At 44.8% G+C, this 21,703-nt stretch overlaps 1 protein-coding gene across 2 annotated transcripts; it reads left to right on the top strand.

Annotated features, from left to right (window-relative positions):
* Positions 1-230: 230 nt before the first annotated feature.
* Gabre (gamma-aminobutyric acid type A receptor subunit epsilon) lies at positions 231-19,702 on the top strand. Of its 2 annotated transcripts, XM_047535917.1 has the most exons (10): positions 231-319; positions 4,214-4,434; positions 4,827-4,894; positions 10,891-10,925; positions 11,022-11,111; positions 11,829-11,911; positions 13,264-13,401; positions 17,089-17,241; positions 17,371-17,570; positions 17,843-19,702. In XM_047535917.1, the coding sequence occupies exons 1-10, from the start codon at positions 264-266 to the stop codon at positions 18,230-18,232; spliced, it is 1,434 nt and encodes a 477-aa protein (XP_047391873.1). In that variant the 5' UTR covers positions 231-263; the 3' UTR covers positions 18,233-19,702. The 2 variants fall into 2 exon arrangements, with proteins under 2 accessions (XP_047391873.1, XP_047391872.1); XM_047535916.1 differs by having other exon boundaries at positions 10,891-11,111.
* Positions 19,703-21,703: the final 2,001 nt, after the last annotated feature.

Here is a 21,703-nt window from a genome sequence, read left to right as displayed (position 1 = left end):
AGGGGGGCGGGGGGCCTTTGGCGACAGGGCTCCCTCCTTCTCCCCCGCCCGCTCCAGCCTCCCCCCCTCCGCTGCCGCAGCGATCACGTCGTCGGAGATTTCCATCGGGGCTGGGGGCGGGCCCAGGGTGGGGAGCGCGGGGTGGGGCGAAGCGAGTGGGAGGAGTGAAAGTTGGAGCGCAACAAAACCCTCACGCCGCTCTCCGTGCGGCCAGACCGCGCGCTGCGACCTCCACACAGGTGGTCGTGCCGGTCCCCGACACGATGTTGCCCAAAGTTCTACTGATCCTCCTGAACATATTCCTGATCCTCCAGTCGAGGTGAGTCTCCATCCCGGGACCCAAGAGCCCTCAGCGCCCCGCGCCCTCACCCCGCGAACCCAGCCGGTTCCCGGGACCCCTGCAGCCCGGCGTTCCTCGAGCCCGCGGCCGCTTTGCTTGGCCCACGCGCAGGCTATCCCGGCCCCGCGTCCCCTCGACGCACACCAGCCTCCGCCCGTCTCCCGCTAGGACGGCCGTCCCGGGCCGCTGAGGGGGAGCCCAGGGGGAAGACGGCACCCCTGTCCTCTGGCCACTCGGTTCCCAGACTCCCGCCCTCCAAAGCACTGCGGCGCCCAGGGAGCTAGCACGCCTTTCCCTCGCCAAATGTTGTGCGGGGAGAGGGAAAACGGCCCGACCCGGCCCGGATGGACCGGCCGGACCAGGCTCTCGCCACCTGGGGGAAGGTGACTCGCGGCCTGGGGGAGCGTTAGTGCGCCGAAAATGTTTGAGTGTTGCTTAGTTGTTCTGTTTTGCTCATGAATTTGTTCGGGGCGCCTACCGAGTACCAGGCACGGCGCCAGGCAACTCTGACTTTACTTGCTTCACATCCCGCCACTCCTCTTGGTGCCAGTCCCAGGCAGGAACCTTGGTTCAGGCTTCTCCTCCACGCTCCCCCGCTGCAGCCCCCCCCCCGGGCACCCTGCTGGGCCGTGCGCTGACTGGAGCCCGAGGGCAGGAATGTTGTCCTCTGCGGTGTGTGGTTTGGGTTCTGGATTTTATTCCTTCCCTCCCCTCTTGATATTTCCCTTAGGCAGCCTACTTCCCTCACACCTTCCCCTGGCCCTGGGACTTTTCTAGAAGGTTGTCCCCAGATTTCTGGCTTTTGGGGGTGAAACATGACTGCTTCATAATTTTGAGATGGTTTCCTGCTGGGTGTGAACTGTCACAAGTTCCTGAGCTTACTGATCTGTCCTAGCTTTCTCGAAGTCTCCATGGTGCTGGGCTTGTGTCTTGTTTATCTCCACTGGGAAGAGGGGGGTTGGCTTCACTCCCCACCCCAGGTTGCGTTAGCTCCTGGGGGAGGGACTATGATTCCTGCTGGATCACTTGTGCCCTAGGGTGGGGTTGGCCTCAGCAGGGGCTTGGTAAATATTTCTGAATGCGTGCTAGGAATTTCCAATCATCCACATCCCTCTAGATGGGATTTGGACTAGTTGAGACAGCAAACATGGTGACTGGCTGGGGCAAAAGATGGCTGAATGGGGAAGGGCAAAAGGAGGGAGGGGGATAAGAGGAAAACAGCAGGGAGATGAAAACTACCCTTCCAGGGGGGAGGGCTGCGGCAGACACTGTCAGCATGGCAACCTGTGATGTCAGGAAAGAGGAGGTGACAGTGGATTGTGCTGGGCCTTATTGAACCAGGGAACCTTGCTCTGATCCATGCTAAGCCTCAGATTAATTGTGTGACTTTCGGCATAGCCCTTCTTCCATCTGGGCCTCAGTTTCTCCATCTGTAAAATGAAAATGAGTTCTGATTTAAAAAAAAAAATCCAGGACTGTTTCTCAGATTCCCCTTTCCCCTTCTCCCCTTCAACAGCCAGCTTTGGGGGAAGGGACTTGAAAAGATTCAGCTCCATTTTGGAGAGACATGAATGCTTGAAGGAAGAGCTTCTATGGAAAATTCCACCAGTTCAGTTGTATGAATGCTTTTCAAGTTTTTGTTCTTTCTAACCCTGAACATGAGCTTAATGGCTGGTTGGAGAAAGGTATGCATTACCAGGCACTCCTAAACCCCCAAAGGTCCCAGGATGACGTTTTTTTTTTTTTAATTTATTTGTTGGTTTGTTTTGTTTTAACTGGCAAAAGCTAATTAATAGAACTGAAGTAACCTCAGGGCCCTCTGATGTCATTCTCCTTGCAGATGTAGTCTAGGGGCTGGAGGGTTTTGGTGGTCCCAGTGATGGCATGTTTGTTTGCCTCTATGCTGTTAGACCTGGTATGGGGTTCCTGTTGTTGATGGATTTCAGACATCTGGGAGGATTGCACCATGTTTCCAGCCATGTTGCTCATTTTGCCCCCTCCACCTTCTGAGAGACAGGGAGGGGGCAAAGAGTGGGCAGGGGAAACACTGGTCCTTATCTCTTCAGAGAACTGAGGGGTCAGCCCTCAGGCGCCCATGCCCAAGAGAATTGAAAAGCCTCAGGGAAGAAGACATCTTGTGAATATTACAGTTGCAAATGGAAACTGTTTTTCCTAAGCCCAATTCTTCCCTAGCCCACAATTGGAATTAGCCACTCCAGACATAAAAAAATGGCACTGGCTTAGCACATCTGTATGCCAGTTAAGCAATTCTGAGATCTTGAAATACTGCAGAAAAATGCATCTTGCAACCCAAGTTGGCAGACCTTTGGTCTGCAACACAGGGTCCCAAGTCTTCTGCTCTGTTTACCCCTTATTTTAGGTAGAAAGTACCCTGATGGCTGTTTTTTTTTAATCATTTTGCAAGTGTAACATATAAATACAAAACCACTGAAATCATGAGTGAAGAGCTCCATGGATTTCCACAAAGTAAACATGCTCATGCAGTGAGCACCTACATGGTGAAATAGAACATTAGCAGTGACCCCCCCCATTTGCAGTGCCCCCTCCCTGTAAATCTCCTCCCCAAAGGAAATACTCTCCTGCTTTCCAATATCACACATTAATTTGAACTGATGGCTTTTTTTAAAAAAGCTTTTAATTATATTTTTGAAAGATATACACAAGTAGAGGGAATAGTAGATTGAATATCTATATACCCATTATGACCCTCATCATTTTGAACTCACATTTATTTTCTCTGTCCCCTTACCCACCTCCATTTCTGTCTTAGATTATTTTGAAACAAATCTCAGACATATCAGTTCATATGTAATTGTTTTAGTCATTAATGACTTCAAGAACATAACAAAAGACCTTTATTAAGCCAAAAATGTAAGAATAATACGCCTCAACTACACAGTGTTCAAACCTTTCCTATTGTGATACAGTGTTTTTTTAGTCTGCTATTAAAACTTAGGATCCAAATAAGATCCATGTATTAGCATATGGGACATTTTAATTTTAATTGAGTTAGAACCTATATACAGAGAAGTGCTCAAATTAAAAGTATACAATTGATTAATTGTCAGAAATGCCCACACTGATGTATGGAAAACCAAGTCAAGGACTGGAATATGACCAGAACCTCAGAATCCCCCTGGATTCCCAGCAAAATTTGCACTACCCTCACTTCCAACAAAACACCATAGGAGTTTCATACGTTAGCAGATGGCTTTTTAATTTAAAAAAAATTAATGATCATTATTAGCAGTAGTATTTTCATTATTATTGCTGTGCTACTGGCTGTGGCCCTCAGGGGAGACTCCTGTTGGCCTTCCATTTCCTGGATGACATCTGTTCTTGAGTATTCCTTCCTCCACCTCCTGCCCCCATCACAGTAAGTATTACAAACCCACAAAACTGCAGAATATTCCCACAGTTCTGTGGTCCTGTCTGGGAGAGGGTGCTCTGACTTTTGCAAGCATTCCTCAACAGCCCTGGCCCTCAGTCTGCCTCTCACTCCCAGGTGGTGCTGCTCAGACAACCAGGAAGCCAAGGCCAGAACTTATACGACAATGCCCCTCTACTTCATTTTACATCAAATGTCCTTTTAGAATGTAGGTCTAATTTTTGTCTTTCCTTTTTTAAAATAAAACATCGTAAAAGAGGAATAGCATAGAAAGTCCCCAAAGAGTAACAAGATTTCAAAGAAATTAACCAGTATAATCTGTTAGTACCTCATAATTTTCCCTTACCAGTTACTAATTAAGCCTTGCATTACAAATATTTCATTTTGCTTTTTTGTCAAGAGTCACTAGCTGGGACCCCTACAGAGTGGAAGACAGAGCTTCATTAGTCGTTTATTTATTCTAGGGTTGAAGGACCTCAGGCTGCACCAGAAAATGAAGACTCTACCCATGATGTTGTTGTCTATGGCCCCCAGCCCCAGCCTCCTAGCAGGAAGCTCCTCTCTGAAGAAACAACGCCTACTGCCTCTGTGATCGGGCGCCCATCTGGCAAACTGCCAGAAGCCACTCGCATCCTGAACACCATTCTGAGTAACTATGACCACAAACTGCGCCCTGGAATTGGTGGTGAGTAGCAGAACAAAATCTTTTTCTTCTGGAGGAAAGGAGGGCTGTGGGCATAGTTGTGGAGCATGGACCTGGAGTGTAGATTAGGGTGCCATGTGCATGGACAGGAACATCTGCTGCTGACCCATCAGGTAAGAAATACTAACTCTAGTGTCAGAAGGCCATGGACCTTGATCAAGTCTCTTTCCTTCGCTTACCCTCAGATTTTCCATCCATAAAATGACTGATCTTCAAGGTGTGTGTTCAACCCTAAACAGTATATGAGCTGACTCATGGCATGAAAAAACAAGTAATAACTACAATTGGTTCTCTTTCCTCCTTTCTGACCACCCCTCCCCTGCCCCATGTTCCTATTTATCACTTATTGTCTTCCACCTCTGTTTCCCTTATAGAGAAGCCCACTGTGGTCACTGTTGAGGTCTCTGTCAACAGCCTTGGCCCTCTTTCCATCCTGGACATGGTGAGTACTGAGCTTTGGTTTTAGTACTTTCTAGCCCAGGGGATGATCTGTCATGTACTTGTACATTCTGCTCTATTTTTCTGTGACAACTCCAAGAGTTTGGTTTGGTTTTGGAGGGAGGGGGAGATTTTAAATATTACCAACTTGAGAATAAGGTTGGAAAAGGTAAGTCCCTTGCTGCCTGAAGAGGACCATCAGAACTGTGATGACATCTTCCAGTCTTCTATTCAAAATAAAATAATAAAACACCACAATGGAATGGCTCTTTTTTTTGATAATTATTTGTAGACACCAGTTCTTGTTCTATACCTGTTTCTCTGAATCTTGTCTAGTTCCTTCTCTCCCTCCTTTTCTACAGGTATCATCCTAGTGTCAGTACTGTTGTCAGTTAGTCTTTATCACCTCCCACTTAAAATATGCAAAGGTGTCCACCTACCCCAATCCTCCTGTCAAGCAAGCCTCCCTAATGATGTGCCTCCTGAAGGACTGACCTTACTTAGAGCATGCAGTGCAACCCCTCAGTTCAGCAATCAAGACCCTCTCTCTCTTTTCCTTTTCACCCCTTTAGAGACCACATGCTCTCATCACACTAGAGACTATGGACATTCCCAGACCACCTTGCACCTCTGAGCTGAGCTTTTGTTCCAGTAATTTCTAGTTTAGTGGTTGCTCTTCTTTCTTACTTGTCAAGAACCTTCTCCTTTAGGGCGCACCTCAGTTGACATCTTATTTATGGCAACTTCCCTGACTCTCACAGCTATTAATTGCTCCCTTCTTATACCACATTCCTCTCTGGACATGCACGTTTTTCTAGCTTATACCTAACTTGATCTTCCCTACCTAATTTCATGGTAATTATTTGCTTTATATCTGCCTTGCTGTCTCCACTGTGGATTCTGTGCCAAGGACTCAGAATATATTAGCTGACCAAAAGAGTTATAACAGATGCTCTGCAAAAGTCATTTATGTCTGCAGAGCCTGACAATGAGGAAGGCTATAGTAACCAAATCCATCATAACCATAGACTTGGCTTAGGCAAGGATGCACACTGTTTCAGCACACCCACCAGTAGTCAACAAGCACCATGTTACTGAATTCAGAGCCTTGACTTTCAGGTGGGCCTTGAAAATAGACACCCAAAGGTAAGTAACCTTCATGGAAGATTAAAATGTTTACAAAGGTAAGTGGAAGAATGAGGTTCCCTCTGTAATACTGTGTTTGGCTACCTGGTTCTTAATGCACAGTATACTTTTGCAGTGGTATGTAACAAATTACCCCCCAAACATAGTGTGTTAAAATGACAAATAGTCCTTGTCTCATAGCTTGCATGTTCTAAGGAATTCAGGCACAGCCTACCTGAGTTTTCTGTTTTAGGGTCTTACAAGGCTGCCATCAAGGTATCAGTTGGGACTGGAGTCTCATTTTAAGTTGAGTGAGGATCCACTTCCAAGTATACTCCTATGGTTGAATTCAGTTTCTTTCTAGCTATGTTCCAGAAGCTTTCCTTAGTTATTACTATTTGGGTCTTTCCACGGGGTTGTTCACAATATGGCAGCTGATTTCCCTCTGAGCAACAAACAGTTTGAAAAAAGGTGCTCAAAATGGAGGGCACAATGTTTTGTAATCTAACTTTGTGAATGATATCCCACTGTATTCTGTTCATTAGAAGCAAGTCATTAGTTATATAGCCCATAGTCATGTGTAGTCATTACACAAGAGCATGAGCACCAAGAGGTAAATCATCAGCATCCATTTTGGAGTGTGCCTACAACTCATAGCCATTATGTACCTGTTAGAACATGAGCCATATGTTGAGGTCTTGTGGTCCCACCATTTTGACCACTATCTACTCTTAATAGGAACTGGACTTTTGAGGTTATTGGTTGAGGGTGGGTAAGTGGCTCAGTATATTTTCTTGTACCAGTCCTCTGCCCCTACCCTTTAGTGTGCCAGCCTAAATACCAGCACACTGGTTTATTCCTTCCCTCCTAAGTTGTACACCTCCACACAGTTAGTAGCTAAACTCTTTGATTAAGTGGGGAGAACATAAACATTCATAAATGGAGCAAATGATCCTAAGTTGCTTTGTTCTGTTTTCTGGATGAACATCATAAAACTGATGAGTACTGGAAAAAATGTGGCTAAAGTCTTCACAATTTGTTTAAGATATAATTTGGGGAGATAAATATCTACCATCCATAAGAGTTTTTGTGGAAGCAGAGCAGTAGCTCTACTCATGGTAGCTGAATGTCCCATCTCTCTTTGCTCCACACCTACTAATGCTGCCAGCACTCACTTTACCTGAGGTGCCAGGAAATGTTGATACCTGGCAAACCTGGAGGATACAGTCTAATAACCCAGCAGTCACCAAACTTGATGTGGGACACAGAACTGGTCCAAAATGGAACCAAAAACTTGGTTTGCTTTGGCCAGTAAGATGATGCTTTAGGCTAGGCCAAGTGCCTTTTGAGAATTCCAAACACCTCAAGTGGTATTAAATTTCCCTGAGAAGTCTCAGTTTTTACATAGTTCCAAGTCATTCTTTAAAGCTGTGGAAGATTCCTGTTCTTGTATAGCCCACTTTTCCCTGGTGCACTTAGTGAATATCTCTGCCATAGAACTTGCCAGTACTCAAAGCATGGGTGTCTCATAACAAGCCTGTGTGGCAGCCAAAGCTACCTTTAAGGATCCCATCTTAACATTTGTGGCAACTCAGCCTCTCAGTGAGGTTGTGAGTCCCAGTGTTAGTTATACTCTCTATATAGTTGTTTAAGGGGACTCTCAGCACCCTTTGGTCAATCATGTATAGAGTATAGGCCTTGTCCTCAGGGAGGGAATCCTGAGCCTGTGGCAGGTGGGTTTTAATAAATTGCTTCTGCCAATCTCCTAGCTAAACTTTTGAAAACACCCAGTCTGAGCTTAACAGTCAGTGACTAATCTGGGACTGACTGTTGCCCGTGCTGTTTCTTGCTGTGGAAATTATTGCAGGTGATTCTAATTAAGCCAATTCCTAAACACTAAATTTCTAGTTTCAGCTGAGCTAAAAGAAATGCACATCCCAAGCTCCCTTGTCAAACTGGGGAAAAATGGAACCATTAGTTACTGGTCGATGTGTAAAAGACTTAAAATTGGTGTCTTGTTAAATTGAAATTAAATACTCATTTGAAACACTTTATAGCAGACTATGAGCACAGCGTGGGTATGTAGGGGAATGCTTCCCACTGGCTGCCAAGCAGCTCATGTGGTCTGGGTATGAAGGAGACCCTGTTGGCCAAGTTGGAACTGCCAGCCACTGGGAATGTGGAAACACTTTGGAGGCCATTTGAAGATAGGCAGGGTGGGATGGCATGGGGCAGGGTTAAGGGCTCCCACGTTAATGGTAGCTAGGTTCTGCCACCTCTTTTCTGTCTGCTTCCCTGACATAGTCCAGAGAATATTCTCAGTTTTCCCTTCCTTTTCTGGCTTCCATCAATTTGGCAGCAGGAATTTTCTTGATCTCTTTCCTCAGGCCTCCAGTGTTGTGAGTTTCTGGCTGGTAGTCATTGTTTGCTACATAGGTAACTCAAAGGAAGGACATGGGGATTTTGCAGAAGAAAATTGGACCTTGATACTCAAAGGGATAGAGGGCAAGTAAGGGCCATCCCAGGGCAAGTTCATGGTAATGGTGCTTTGAGTGGCAAATTCATTGTGCTTCCATTGACTGTTTGTGTGACTTGGGACAAATCCCCCTATCTCCGAGCCTGTTTCTCTACCTGTAAAATAAATAAAGTAGGCTAGCCATTAGAGTTCTGGCACTTGCTGTTCAAGTTGCTTGAAGTTCTATTGCAGTTTGTTCTCCCTTCCATATCAGGGGTGCAAATGTCTGGCTGCTCATACTTTGTCCTATTAAACATCCTTCTTGATGTTTAACAGACACTTTATGGGATCAACAATATCTGGAGACCAGATAATCATGGGTATAGCTATGCATATGCACAAGCAAAGGTTACAGGCACTTCTTTGATATGAAAAACAAAGAGATGCAAAAAAAGATTCTTATTGTTTAAAAAGCATGAGACTAGATAGACATTTCTCTAGTGACTCAAAACACTTCATTTTTTAAAGTAATTCTGGGAAATGAAGGATTGAGGTTAATTAACATCTGTGCTCCCCAAATAAAAGCTGAAAGGGGAAACTTTGCTGTATACAACCAAAGGTGTGTGTGCTTATAAAATTTCTAAATGGTTTTGAGCTGCGATCATTGATTTGCTATGGAAATGTGGGTGTTGAGAGTGTGTTGACTTGGATGGATTCATAGCTCCACAACCCTGTGTGAGCATGATGAGGTTATGAGCCCAGCCCATGCAATTAAACTACCATTGCCTGCCTGTATCTCGATGAAGTGTGTTTTCCCACATTGTTAGTGATTTGGGAATATTACTTTCTTTTGGGAAATAGAAAACTCCTACAGTCAAACTTATACTGCTTTTCTCTGTGCAAGCTTAGGAGGATGCCAGATGGTCTATCAATGACATGGGGTCTTTGCCCAGTGGTAGAGGAAGGGTCACAGTGTCAGCTGTGGACACATGGCAGTTTGAGACATTTACAAATTATGTTCAGGCCCCTCCCACCACTTAATAAAGAAGAAAAAGGGTAAATATGCAAGGTCACATGAACATTTATTTAAAATTTTGATTAGAAGTGGAAACAGTTCTACAGGAAAAAATAAGATGGGACTAATTACCACTAGAGACTAACAGGTCTCCTTCCATCAGTTGTCTGTAGTGTCACTCAGTGAAAAGAAAAAACTGAATGATTACCATGACACACATCTTATGCCCTAAAGCATACTTTGACGAGGATCCCCAAAATCTTGAACATCAGAGCTAACAGACCGTTAAAGATCACCAACTCTCACCTACCCCATTGTTGGGTTGATGTTTATTTTCTGTAAACCTAGTAACCATTATCTTCCTTAACTCAATGACATGCATTCAGTAGTCTTTACTGTGATAAGATCAGGTGGGTACTCTAGATTTCATTTTTATCCATCTTTGCTTAGCACTGTGTTGCATAGTATGGACCACAGTCATGTTCACTATTCTGTCTTTCCAAATGACAGAATCATTCCAGCATAAAGAGTTGATCTTGTAAGCACAGTGCAAAATGAGCAGTAGTGCTGTGGGCCAAGTTTCTGCAAGATGCCTATGGACCCTTGAAAGCTTGAGAATATTATCACTTTTTGGCAAAAACAGTCACCTATAAGTACACTTGGTTGACTTTGCAGTCCTTGCAGATCCGATGGTAAAATAACTGCTTAGGTTGAAGAAGTTGAAAGCTTTTAGTCATGAATGTCTATTCTTAAAAAAAAAAAAAAAAGACAACTCAGGAGGACATGATTACAATCTTCAAGTGCCTTTCCTTGATTCAAAGTTGCCTTTGATTTAAGATGTGCAGACAATTTAAATCACAGTTTGTTGAACCAAGAAGGAGAAATGCTGCATAAAAATATGTATCAATTGTAAGATGTGTCCTGGTTTCCAAAATGTGGGTAAAGGGCATCTTAGGGACAATGAAATGCCATTTTTGGAGACTTGTCCTTTGAAGCTGGAATAAAACTTGTTCTGTCTGCTTCTAGAAGGCAGAAAATAGATTGATAAGAGAAAATAGGGAGCTCCATTTTAAGGCAAGCCTTTCTGTTGTTCTGAGCTATGTGTTAACTGCTGTGTGATGTGGGGACGTGGCTCTCCTTGTGTGGTAATCAAGAAGGGCATGACTAACTTGGCTGGGATCATTTAACTTGGTACCTTCTGAGCCTTTTCTGGTAATGACATAGGAAGTGTTCCTAGGCAGAGAGAAAGGACCTTATCCCACTCCTGCTTCCTGGTCCAGTGTTCTATATACATCACCACATTGCCTTTACAATTCCAGTTAGGGAGTGAAACACAATATACTTGCATGTGGATATCCTTTGTGTGCCCAGTCCCAAGTGTGTGGTTTTCTGTACTTCCTGCCAGGAATACACCATTGACATCATCTTCTACCAGACGTGGTATGATGAACGCCTTCGTTACAATGACACCTTTGAGACCCTTGTTCTGAATGGCAATGTGGTGAGCCAGTTGTGGATCCCGGACACCTTTTTTAGGAATTCTAAGAGGACCCAAGAGCATGAGATCACCATGCCCAACCAGATGGTGCGCATCCACAAGGATGGCAAGGTGTTGTACACAATTAGGTACGTCAAGCCACTGGCATCTCACCTCATGGGTTTCTTTCTCCCCTTCTGGAAATTTTAGCCAAAGAAACAGGGGCAAAGATTTCATCCTGAGTGATATTCCTTAAGGGCCTGTACAGCTTTCCTAGACCATGTGCACCACCTCTTCATTTATAGATATGACACCAAACCAAAAGATGTTGCTTAAAACCACACACCAAGTTTTTTGCAGAGCTGAGACTGGTACCCAGTTACTTGGCTCCCAGTCTAGAGCTTCTTCAACTAGAGTGTACCAGTATGACTGCACTGCTTGGACAATTCCATCCCAAGTGGTCACTGAATGTAAAGACACATCCACGGTGGTGGAATTGTCCAGGCGGAGCAGCAATACAGCGATTGAAAAGGTAACTGAGAGCAGGCTAGATACCTGGAATGGCTGGAAGAAGGTTATTTGTCATGGATGTGGGGGTGGCGAGATGGTATAGAATATGAGAGTGTTTTCAGGTCCTGATCTGAGCAAGAAATGAAAGTCCATCTATGTTGGTCCATACACTTTTCTGATGATGGAGCCCAAAGTAGTCAGATACTCCCAAGCTGCTCTTCCTCTTTTTTCTCTACTTTGAGCTTTTTGTCTTAAGTTCTGCTGTTGCCAATCAATGGTGGTGGTCCCAAGATCAAAGTTGGGTGGATACCTAAGTGCTCAGAGCCTGCCTAATGAGGCTCCTTTCTCCCTTCCAGGATGACCATTGATGCGGGATGTTCACTCCACATGCTCAAATTTCCAATGGATTCTCACTCTTGCCCTCTGTCTTTCTCTAGCTGTGAGTACCTTCTTAGGTTTCTGGGGACCCAGAGATATTTTGGGCCCCTTCTTTTTCTCATCTTTGCCCTTTGCATTTTTTTTTCTTCCTCTGCTTTTCTGCTGAGATGGTGCCAAGGTTGTGTGGGATCTCCATCCTCCATACCCCGTCTTCATTGATCCCCTTTCCTGCCTACAATACTGTGTTGCTCCTGCTGGGCCTCATGTTGTGTTTCTCCTTCTCCCTTGCACCCACCTCAAATCAGTCATCTGCTTCTGAAGTGTACTTCAAGTATGTCTGCTTCTCTCCACCTTCCATTGTCACTACCTGAGTTTAGGTCTTTGTCATCTTCCACTGGGACTTTTGCATCATCTTCATGTTGAAATTGAGCATGTCTGAACTAAATACATTGTCTCTTCCCAGCCCCTACCTTCAAAACAAACATGTGGCTTCTATGTTTTCATCTGTTTCACTAAAGGGTGCCATCACCCACCCAAGTTGTCTAAACCAAAAACATTGATGCTTCCCTCTCCCTAGCCTCCTACATCTAATCAATCAATACACCCTATTGGCGTTTCCTTTCAAATCTCTATTGTTTGCCTCTATTTCTCTGCATCCTGGCTGTCCTAGCTTTGACTCCTGCCTTCATTCATTTTGCTGTGCTTGGATTACTGTACTGGCCAACCATAACTGGCCAACTTGCCAACATGCTCTCCTCATATAGGAACCAGAGTGTCCTAGTCATCTAGACCAGGTCACTTCTTCATTTTGAATCATTTCTTAATCTCATGGACCTTAAAATGACCCTCAAGGCTCTTGCTGAACTGGTTCCTACTACCCACTCCTATACAACTCATCCCCTTTAAGCTAGCCTTCCTGAAATTTTGCCGTTTCTGCAATAAACTAAGCACTTCACCTTTCTGTGCTGCTCCTCACCCCCTCAATCTCATCCATACAGAGAATGTTTACTTGACTTTTAAAGATTTAACTGAATGTCACCTGTTCTATGACATCTTTTCTGAGTGTGTACTGAAGTGGTCTTTCCCAACTTTGTTTTCCCCCTGCTCCATGGGCAGAGGTTTTTCAGAGCAGTCCAAAAATCACAGCTGTTTTATTCAATAAAATGTGAACACTTGAGCAGGGTTCATGCCTTGTTCATCTCTGTATTTCCAGCCCAGGGCTTGGTTCTAAGGAATGCTCAGTAAATGTACTTATCGAATGGACCTCACCAACCAGGTAAGAGAGTCAAAGTCCAAGAGCTGGTGAGGCCAGAGTCAGGACTCTGAAGCATTACTCAGGCTAACTTTGTACTCTGGAGTGCTCTGCTGGGCTTCCCAGTCTTATGTGACCCTTCTTCCCATGTTGCTTTCCAGTTTCCTATCCTCAAAGTGAGATGATCTACAAGTGGGATAATTTCAAGCTTGAAATAAATGAGAAGAACTCCTGGAAGCTCTTCCAGTTTGATTTTACGGGAGTGAGCAACAAAACTGAAATTATCTCAACCCCAGCTGGTAAGTGTGCTATGGAGCCAGAGCTAGGCAGAGGCCCAGGAGGGTGGTAGGGCTGATTGGAGGAGGCTTTCTGTACAAATGTTGTAATCATCCCATGGAAGTATCGTGTAGGACCTGGCTCCTGTCTTGTAAATGCTAAGCACTTACAACTGTTTGCAGAGGAAACTGAGACTTTGCCACTATGTCTCAGTCTCATCTGCAAAGAAGTAAGTGCTTTGCCAAGTCCACCAAGAGGTTGGGTAAGTAGATAAAATTTTGTTATTGTCATAATTTGCAACTAGTTTTGTCATGCGGACCCCTCAGTTTCAAGGCCTTTGTTGCAACACTGACCTCCTTGGATGACTTTGGGGAATGGTGCTCATGTGAGTTCTTCATATCCAGAACCAATCTGAGCTGACTGAATGGGAAGCAAGGTCCATCTTAATGGGAGGTGGAGGCTAGAGGTCTAATGACATCTAGTTGAAAGATGGGGTAGACTGGAGGAAGTTGCAGCAGCTATAGTGGCTGCTGCATTGACATTACTCTTAAAGGAGCAGCTATGGAAAGCACAGTTTTCTGTCACAGGCTTCATGGCAGATTCAACATAGATATGGAAACCATTGTTTTTCTGATCTTGTCCCTAAGAAGGATGAAAGGGGAGGGTCCTGGGTCTCCTAACTTTCAGCTCCCAATTAGGTGTGAGCATCTTTGCTTGTGTTCCTAGGTGATCTGAATGAGGAGCCAAGGGACCTCCCCAGGGTAGCTCCCAGACATCCCTGGAAACCCTCTTCACACATACTGACCTGGTTCAGGGCATGGAGGCACTGCCGTCATCGTTTCCAGAATGTTGATGGAGCAAGTCACCAACCAGCCATTTCTCATGGAGGCACTTTGTGTTGCTTCCTTGTGGCTAGACAGAAAATCTGCTTTTACTTCACTTACTGAGTTGGTCACAGAGTGAAGTACAGCTTATGCTTACCTGACTGGAGCTTTGCTTACACAGTACTAGGCTGGGGCTGAAGGCTGCCTCATAATTCTTATCTTTTTCCTGGAGGTTCTGGGGGAGCAGTTTTACTATGTTTGACTTATGATCCCTGTTCTTCAGCCAGCTAACCATGGGCCTGCCTCTTAGCTTTCTGCATCTCAGTTTCTCCAGATAGGTGGAGACCCATCATCAAAAGTGGCAGAGGAAACAAGGCCCAGGGGCTTTCAAGTCACTAGTGGTTCCGTTTAGTAGATGGTTGTGCATTGCTTCAAAATGGTGCCCTAGTGACTACAAAGCCTCAGAGCCAGCATCTTCACCAAAGTGATGACAGTAGGTAAGCACCAACTCTCCTTGGGAGGAGAGGACGGTTCTTGGGGAGAATAGTGGAGGTCTTCTTTTTTTTTTCTGCTGAATATTGTTCTTGAGTCAGAGTTATTTTTGGAATTGATCTCGAACTCTTCTGATCATCCCCTGGGGCAGTTCTCTATGTGTAGAGAAGATTTGTGTGCTCATCTCAGGGTTCAGAACACAGTGATAGCCTGCTACTCAGACCATTTGGGACCTTCAGTCAGAGAATTTCTGCTTCAGAAGGGTCTCAGAACCTGGTGACTAAATCATCCTCCACTGATGGTTTTTGAGCCCCTACTGGAATCTTTCAGTGGTCAGGAGTTCATTATCTTCTAAGAAGGTTTCTTCCTTCTCTACACACCTCTGCCCATCAGAAACCCTCCCTGTTCATCTGAAATTGGAGTCTCTGGAACTTCTGCCTATAGGACCTTGTTCTTTTCCCCTAGGGCCATCTGACTGACATTAAATCTAGATATTCTTCAAGAGTAATATCATTGCATCCCTGTTTCATATTCTGTTACGATCTATTCAGCCCTCATTCCTTTTTCTCCCTTGTTCTTCAAGCTTTGGGTCGACACAGTCTTTTTAATTGTGTCTCTCTGATAGCAGGTAAGAGAGCAGAAATCATCTTTAATTTTGTTTTGCTTTGGGTCTTCAGCTTCAACTATCTTTCTTTGCTTACCCTTACGCATGTTTCTGTGCTTCTTGTGAAGTACGCAGTGTAGGTTAGTCTCCTATTGACCTTCAAAATCAAATTTCCATCTCTTGACAAGTGGAGAAGGTTCTCCTTTGACCATAATAATTAAAATAGACAAATGTAATAGAATGACATATCTCCTTGCAACCAACATATATAATCTCAACTATTTCTCAGGGGGCAGGGTTATAGCTAATTAGAAGGGTCTTCAATTGTAATCAAGACCCCAGGACAAGAGAGTTAGGAATTCGATCAATATATACTTGCCAGTAAGCAAGTGTTAGAATGGCCCCTGATGCCATACTGGAGTTCTAACCCCAAAGTTACTACTCTGGAAACAGGTCTTCCACTGACCCCAGGCCACTTCCTTGTCTTTTTCCAGAAGAATCTGAGAAGTCTTGTTCCTTGAGTGTCAGTGCTGCCAAGGTGAGTAGGAAAGGCTGCTCTTGTACAGATCCAGCCCACCCAGACCTGTTGGGCAAGTGACTTCCCTCCCATGGGCAGCCTAATGTTCTTATCTGCTTTCCAAATCTGTTGCCTGGCATTAACAAGGGTCACTGAGCATCCATTGACCATTCCAGGCTTGGATGGGTAAGGGCTAAGCTTGGGGGCCCATGTGAGTCCTGCCTTGAAGGAATTTAAAAGCCTGCTTAATTCAAGGACAGGGAATTAAATAGCATTACCATGGTGGAAGTTTGAAGATCATCTTCACAAAGGAACCAGGATTGGAGCAATTACAAATCCAGTGTGATGTCAAGAGTGAAAAGTGATGTTCTGGGCTCAGAGAAAAACCCAAACAAGTCATGATAGCCTTCAGAGTGTTTGGGACAGGTGTTTCAAAGCATAAGGTTGCATGAAGAGTGCAGCAGAAGATGACAACTGGAGATGTAGTTTCTCATCCAGTTCTGTAGGAGCCATTGTTGTCAGAGGTGAGACAGCAGGGACACGATAACCAAGTGCATGTGACAACCTCAGTCATCTGTAGATGTATACTCTGCAGACATGACGTCTAGATGTGTATTCTGCAGACATGATATCTAGAGGACTGACAATGGGCCTTTACCGTCAGATTACATACAGAGTGTAGTCTTGATTCTGCAGCTCATGGAATAGAAAGCCACCAGAAGTTTGGGAGGAAGGAGAGCACTTGACTTTGGCCACCAGTACAACAATGAATGTATAATCTGTGCTTTTGCCAAAAGTATTCTGCACTTTCTCCATCACAGCACATGCTATTCTTGGCTCATTTCCTGAGGGAAAAAAATGTTGGGAGGGCCATCAGTCCAAGTATAATGCTGTGGTACTTCAGACTACTCATGGGTGTACTCACTCAGTGGGTATGGAGGCCGCGGCCAACCATCTGGAAATCAGCTATTTGGCCCTGATATGAAGAGAACTGATTTTTTCACTTTCATACACCCTGAAAAGACAGATTTGGGGAGTAGGACAGTGAACTAATAAGTGGTTAATATTCTTGCTTTGACTTAGTTCTCAATTGGTCATGAGTATTACAATAAGTCTGCCCTCTGGTCTTCTTCTGGTCCTATGTGTGTTGCACTGAAACGATGTCCTAGGACAGTGGTAGGGAATCCCATAAGAACAATGGAACTTGTAATGTGCATATCTTACTGTACATCACATCAAAACTGTAATAAAGTGCTTTTTTTATGTCTTTCAGGTGACTTCATGGTCATGACATTTTTCTTTAATGTGAGTAGGCGTTTTGGTTTCGTTGCCTTTCAAAACTACGTCCCTTCTTCTGTGACCACGATGCTTTCCTGGGTTTCCTTTTGGATTAAGAAGGAGTCTGCTCCAGCCAGGACCTCTTTAGGTAAGATGGTAATGTGGGCATAAGCATGGGCATGAAGCTGTGACTTACCTTGACCAGCACAAAGAATTGCCTTCTTCAGGTAATCTGTGGGTCAGGAGCTTAGCCTACCTCCACTCCTTGCTCTTGCAGGCATCACCTCTGTGCTCACCATGACCACGCTGGGCACCTTTTCTCGTAAGAATTTTCCACGTGTCTCCTATATCACAGCCTTGGATTTCTATATTGCAATCTGCTTTGTCTTCTGCTTCTGTGCTCTGATGGAGTTTGCTGTTCTCAACTTCCTGACCTACAACCAGACGAAAGCCCATGCTTCTCCGAAACTCCGCCATGTATGAGCTGGGTATGGGAGTGGAGGCAAGGCTTTGGAGTATGCAGTCATAGCAGCAAGGGCACTAGGGTTACAACATGGGTGGCCAGCTTCACAGGTGATGGGGTTATGGGGGTGGGGAGGGAAATCAAACCCCCGATGTGATGTTGGGTGTCCTGGGGGAGCCAAGAAACAGAATGCCAAGGACAGAATTTCCACGAAATCCTTTGGATGCTCTTAAGCTTGACATTCCTTCCCTTAACAGTCACCTACATTTACCCCTATCCATTTCAGCCTCCTCTTGGTAGCCGTACCCATGCCCAAACCCGTGCTCGTGCTCGTGCCCGCGCCCGTGCCCGCCAGCAGCAGGAAGTGTTTGTGTGCGAGATTGTCACCTCTGAGGGAAGTGATGGAGAGGAACGCCTGTCTTGCTCTGCCCAGCGGTCCCCAAGCCCAGGTACCCCCCAGGGTCCCCGCAGCCTGTGCTCCAAGCTAGCCTGCTATGAGTGCTGCAAGGGTTTCAAGAAGTATTTCTGCATGGTCCCTGATTGTGAGGGCAGTACCTGGCAGCAGGGCCGCCTCCGCATCCACATCTACCGCCTGGATAACTACTCACGAGTTGTTTTCCCAGTCACCTTCTTCTTCTTCAACGTGCTCTACTGGCTTGTTTGCCTTAACCTGTAGGTGCCAGCTGGTACCCTATGGGGCAGCCTCCCCATTTCCCCGGGAGGTCCCAAGCCCCTTGCCAAGGGAGATGAGAGACAGCAGCAGCAGCAGGAGCACCTCTCCCTTTCCTTCTCTGTTCCCCAAATCTAAGCCTATGGAGAGTTTGTCTTTGCTGGCCCTCTCCACACTGGCCCCTTCACTCAGTCTCCTCAGCATCCCCTTTCAGGTAACCTACCCACGTCTCTGTTTTTTCAAGGAGCATTCGTGATGCTCTGTCTTAAAAATCATAGGCCCTCAGTAATGAGTTCCCTAAAATCATGCCCATGTTTAAGCAGATTAGCTATCTCCCAACTGTGCTGACAGTCATTGCCTTTTTCCAGAAACCCATTATTGCCTTTGTGGTGCTACAGGCCCACCTCTGGCCTCAGCCTCAAAGTGCACAGACAAGCTGCTCACCTATTCCTGACAATTCTTAATGATGCTGGGCAGCAGTACAACAGGAGGCGGGGACACCCCATCTTAAAACAGATTATTATGTTCTTGTTTTAATCTCCCTGCCCTCCCTTCCCATGCAGATAGGCAGACACTGGAATTAACTCTTTAGGAAGAGGGAAACCAGCAAGTGGGCCTGTTTATGACAGTATCCCTTCCTCTGCTGCTGTGACACCTCCCTCTCCCACCCAGCCTCCATCTGCACTACCAATTCAATGCCCTGCATCCAGTGGGTATCTATTTTTGTGTGTGATAATAGTAATTACCCCCTGCTTTTATGCCACCTTCCTCCTCCTCCTTTGACCCCTGTGACTCTTTCTGTAACTTCCCCAGTGACTTTCCCAGCCCTGATCCAGGTGCTAGGCCTTGGTGACTTCCTAGGGCCAAGAAAGTAAGGAAGCTCTTTTATTTTGCAGCAGGTGCCCATCTCAGGCACAGTTTACAAGTTTGATTGTTTCCTTGGTCCCTGGACCCATGAGCCAGTCCACTTTTATCCCTGGGGCACTCATACAATCACAATCAATTGAATTCCCTTAAATTTTAAATTTTATGGCACTTTACCTTGACAAAGCACTTTTGACAAATTATTTTTGACAAATCATTTATATTTAGAGCCTCATTGATAGTCAGCCCTGTGACATCTTTAGGGCAGGATTCTTATCCCCTCTATGCAGATGGGAACCCTGAGGCACAGATTTCTATGGGACTGTGGATCTCACTGGAAGCCACTCAGGAGCCCACTGTCACCTTCTAGATCACGTGACAGGGCTAGGCAGCTCTGTTCACCATGATTCAATTCTATCGCCTCTGCTGGCACCCCAGTGGCAGGGTCCAGAATGGCAGGATCCCTTCAGCATTGGCCTGCTCAATTCTTGGACCTGAGGTGCTCAGACTGCCCCCCAGATCGAACTTCTCCTGGCTCTAGTCACCCAGTGAGATGAATTTGGACACGCCCCAATGCTTGTATATGCTGAATGAAATCTGTGTCTGTATTTTATGGGGGGTGGGTAGGGTAGGGGATCCATCTGCTTTTTGTCACCATCATCTGAAAAGGGGAAATATATAAATAAATATATCAGCAAAGCATTCAAGGTGTGTCTGGTTTCTTTGGTGTTCAAGTTTGTTCTCAGCTCAGGTTTTAAAGTCCATGACCCAAACCTTTGTCTGTTTCCTATCTTATCTATAACTCCATGACCTGCCAGTCATACACCAAGTACCCTTCCCCCAGTAAGTAGTACAAAAAGAAAGCGAGCACCTGAGTGTGTACCCCCTTTACAGATTCCCTGACTTGTTCCTATGCCTTTGTTCCCTCCTGTTCCTTTTGTTTTGCCCATGACTATAGTCCATATCTTGTCTGGACTAGAAGGTTGATAGGTACCATGGGGCTCAGACTACCCCCTACACCATGTGAAAATGGAGATGCTGTTCACAAAGAAAAGGCAATTTGTCACCTGTTAATACCACGAGCCATTAGTGGAGTGGGATCCAGTTCCAGAAATCCTGACACCCTGGCTTGGCTTACGGTAGGTCTGGAGACTAGTTAATTCACTTTCAAGAGAAGGCTCTCCTAACACAATATTGGGAAGGTTTGGCTCTGGTGTTTTGTGACACTTCTAACTCAAAGAAACTCAATAACAAGAACCAAAGAGGAGACCAAAATGGTGTCTGAACAACTGTCATAAAGTTCTTGGAATGATGCTCAACTACTTTCCCTGTAAGAAATCTACATCTTTACTAAGTATACTCTCATATATTATCCCTCAACAAATGACAACGATTTCAGAACAAGGGAAATGGTTAACTCACTTTTATTTACATTAGAAAGATGAAGGAGGAAAACCATAGCCTGTTTCTTGAACAAAGCACACATGCAAATCCATGAGCACTCATACCTAAGTTCATTTTAAAAAAGTAGCACAAACCAGATGCTTTAATCAAAGTGCAATAAAGTTCAGATGGAAACCATAATTGGGTACAGATCTACAAAATAAAATTAATGAAGAAAACACTACTATTAAAACCCATGGGATGCAGCCAATACTGCACTTACAGAAAAATTCATAATTTAAACATTTCAATACATTTGAAGACAAATGAGTTAACCATTGAAAACCAGAAATTGGGAAAAGGATAAAAACATTGCAGTTACAGTTTAGAACAATTTGCAAGGGGAGAATAATTTTAACATAAACAATATACTGAAAATTGGTTAAGAATTTGAAAAACAAATATATCTGTGTCACTACTTCTCTTTTCACCTCCAATTTACAGATGAATCAAAGAATTAAAAGCTTTGTACGAAATCCAAAGGTACCCTAGTATAATCTGGGTCAATATGTTCATATTCTTGGGATAGGAAAGTCTTTCCAAGTGTGATTTAAAACATAAGAAACTGTAAATGAATGATTGAAAAACGTGTCCATACTGAGAAATGATAGCAAAAGTCAAAAAAGTATTTAGCAAAACAATATAACAGGTCAGTTTTTTGGGGGGAAACAATCTCTGAGATCAAGATTCAAATGCAGGAAGTTGATAGGGAAGATGATCAGCACCTTTGGGGGAAGTGTAGGAAACAGTTAGGTGGAGGGAAAATTGGGCTACCATACAGTCATAAAGACCTCAGCTAGACACATGGTAATGCAGGAGTCAAAGGGATGGTTCTTCCAAATTGTCACATATCCATGGCAAGGGGATAGGCTTATAAACCCCCTCTTTGGCTATGAACATGAACTTGGAAGGGACATGGAATGGGGTATGGCTGAGAGAGACTCAGCTGAGGGTTGTATGCCTCTGACTATTGCAGTAGCTGGAGAAACGAACTGTGCTGAAGAGGCAAAAGTATGGGTGGTTCACCATAGCATCTACTGTAGTTCATCCCTCACCTTGCTCAGGCTCATGTGCTTTATAGAAACAAATTCTAAAGCAACTCTCCCATGTTTATATTATGATGCATAAGACCAATGAAACACACCACATGCCTCCCACTGGAGCAGGTTT

Source organism: Sciurus carolinensis, chromosome X, assembly GCF_902686445.1.
Source record: "Sciurus carolinensis chromosome X, mSciCar1.2, whole genome shotgun sequence".
NCBI lineage: Eukaryota > Metazoa > Chordata > Mammalia > Rodentia > Sciuridae > Sciurus > Sciurus carolinensis.
Note: the sequence above shows the minus strand (reverse complement) of the source record. Positions and strands in the feature narration are given on the sequence as shown.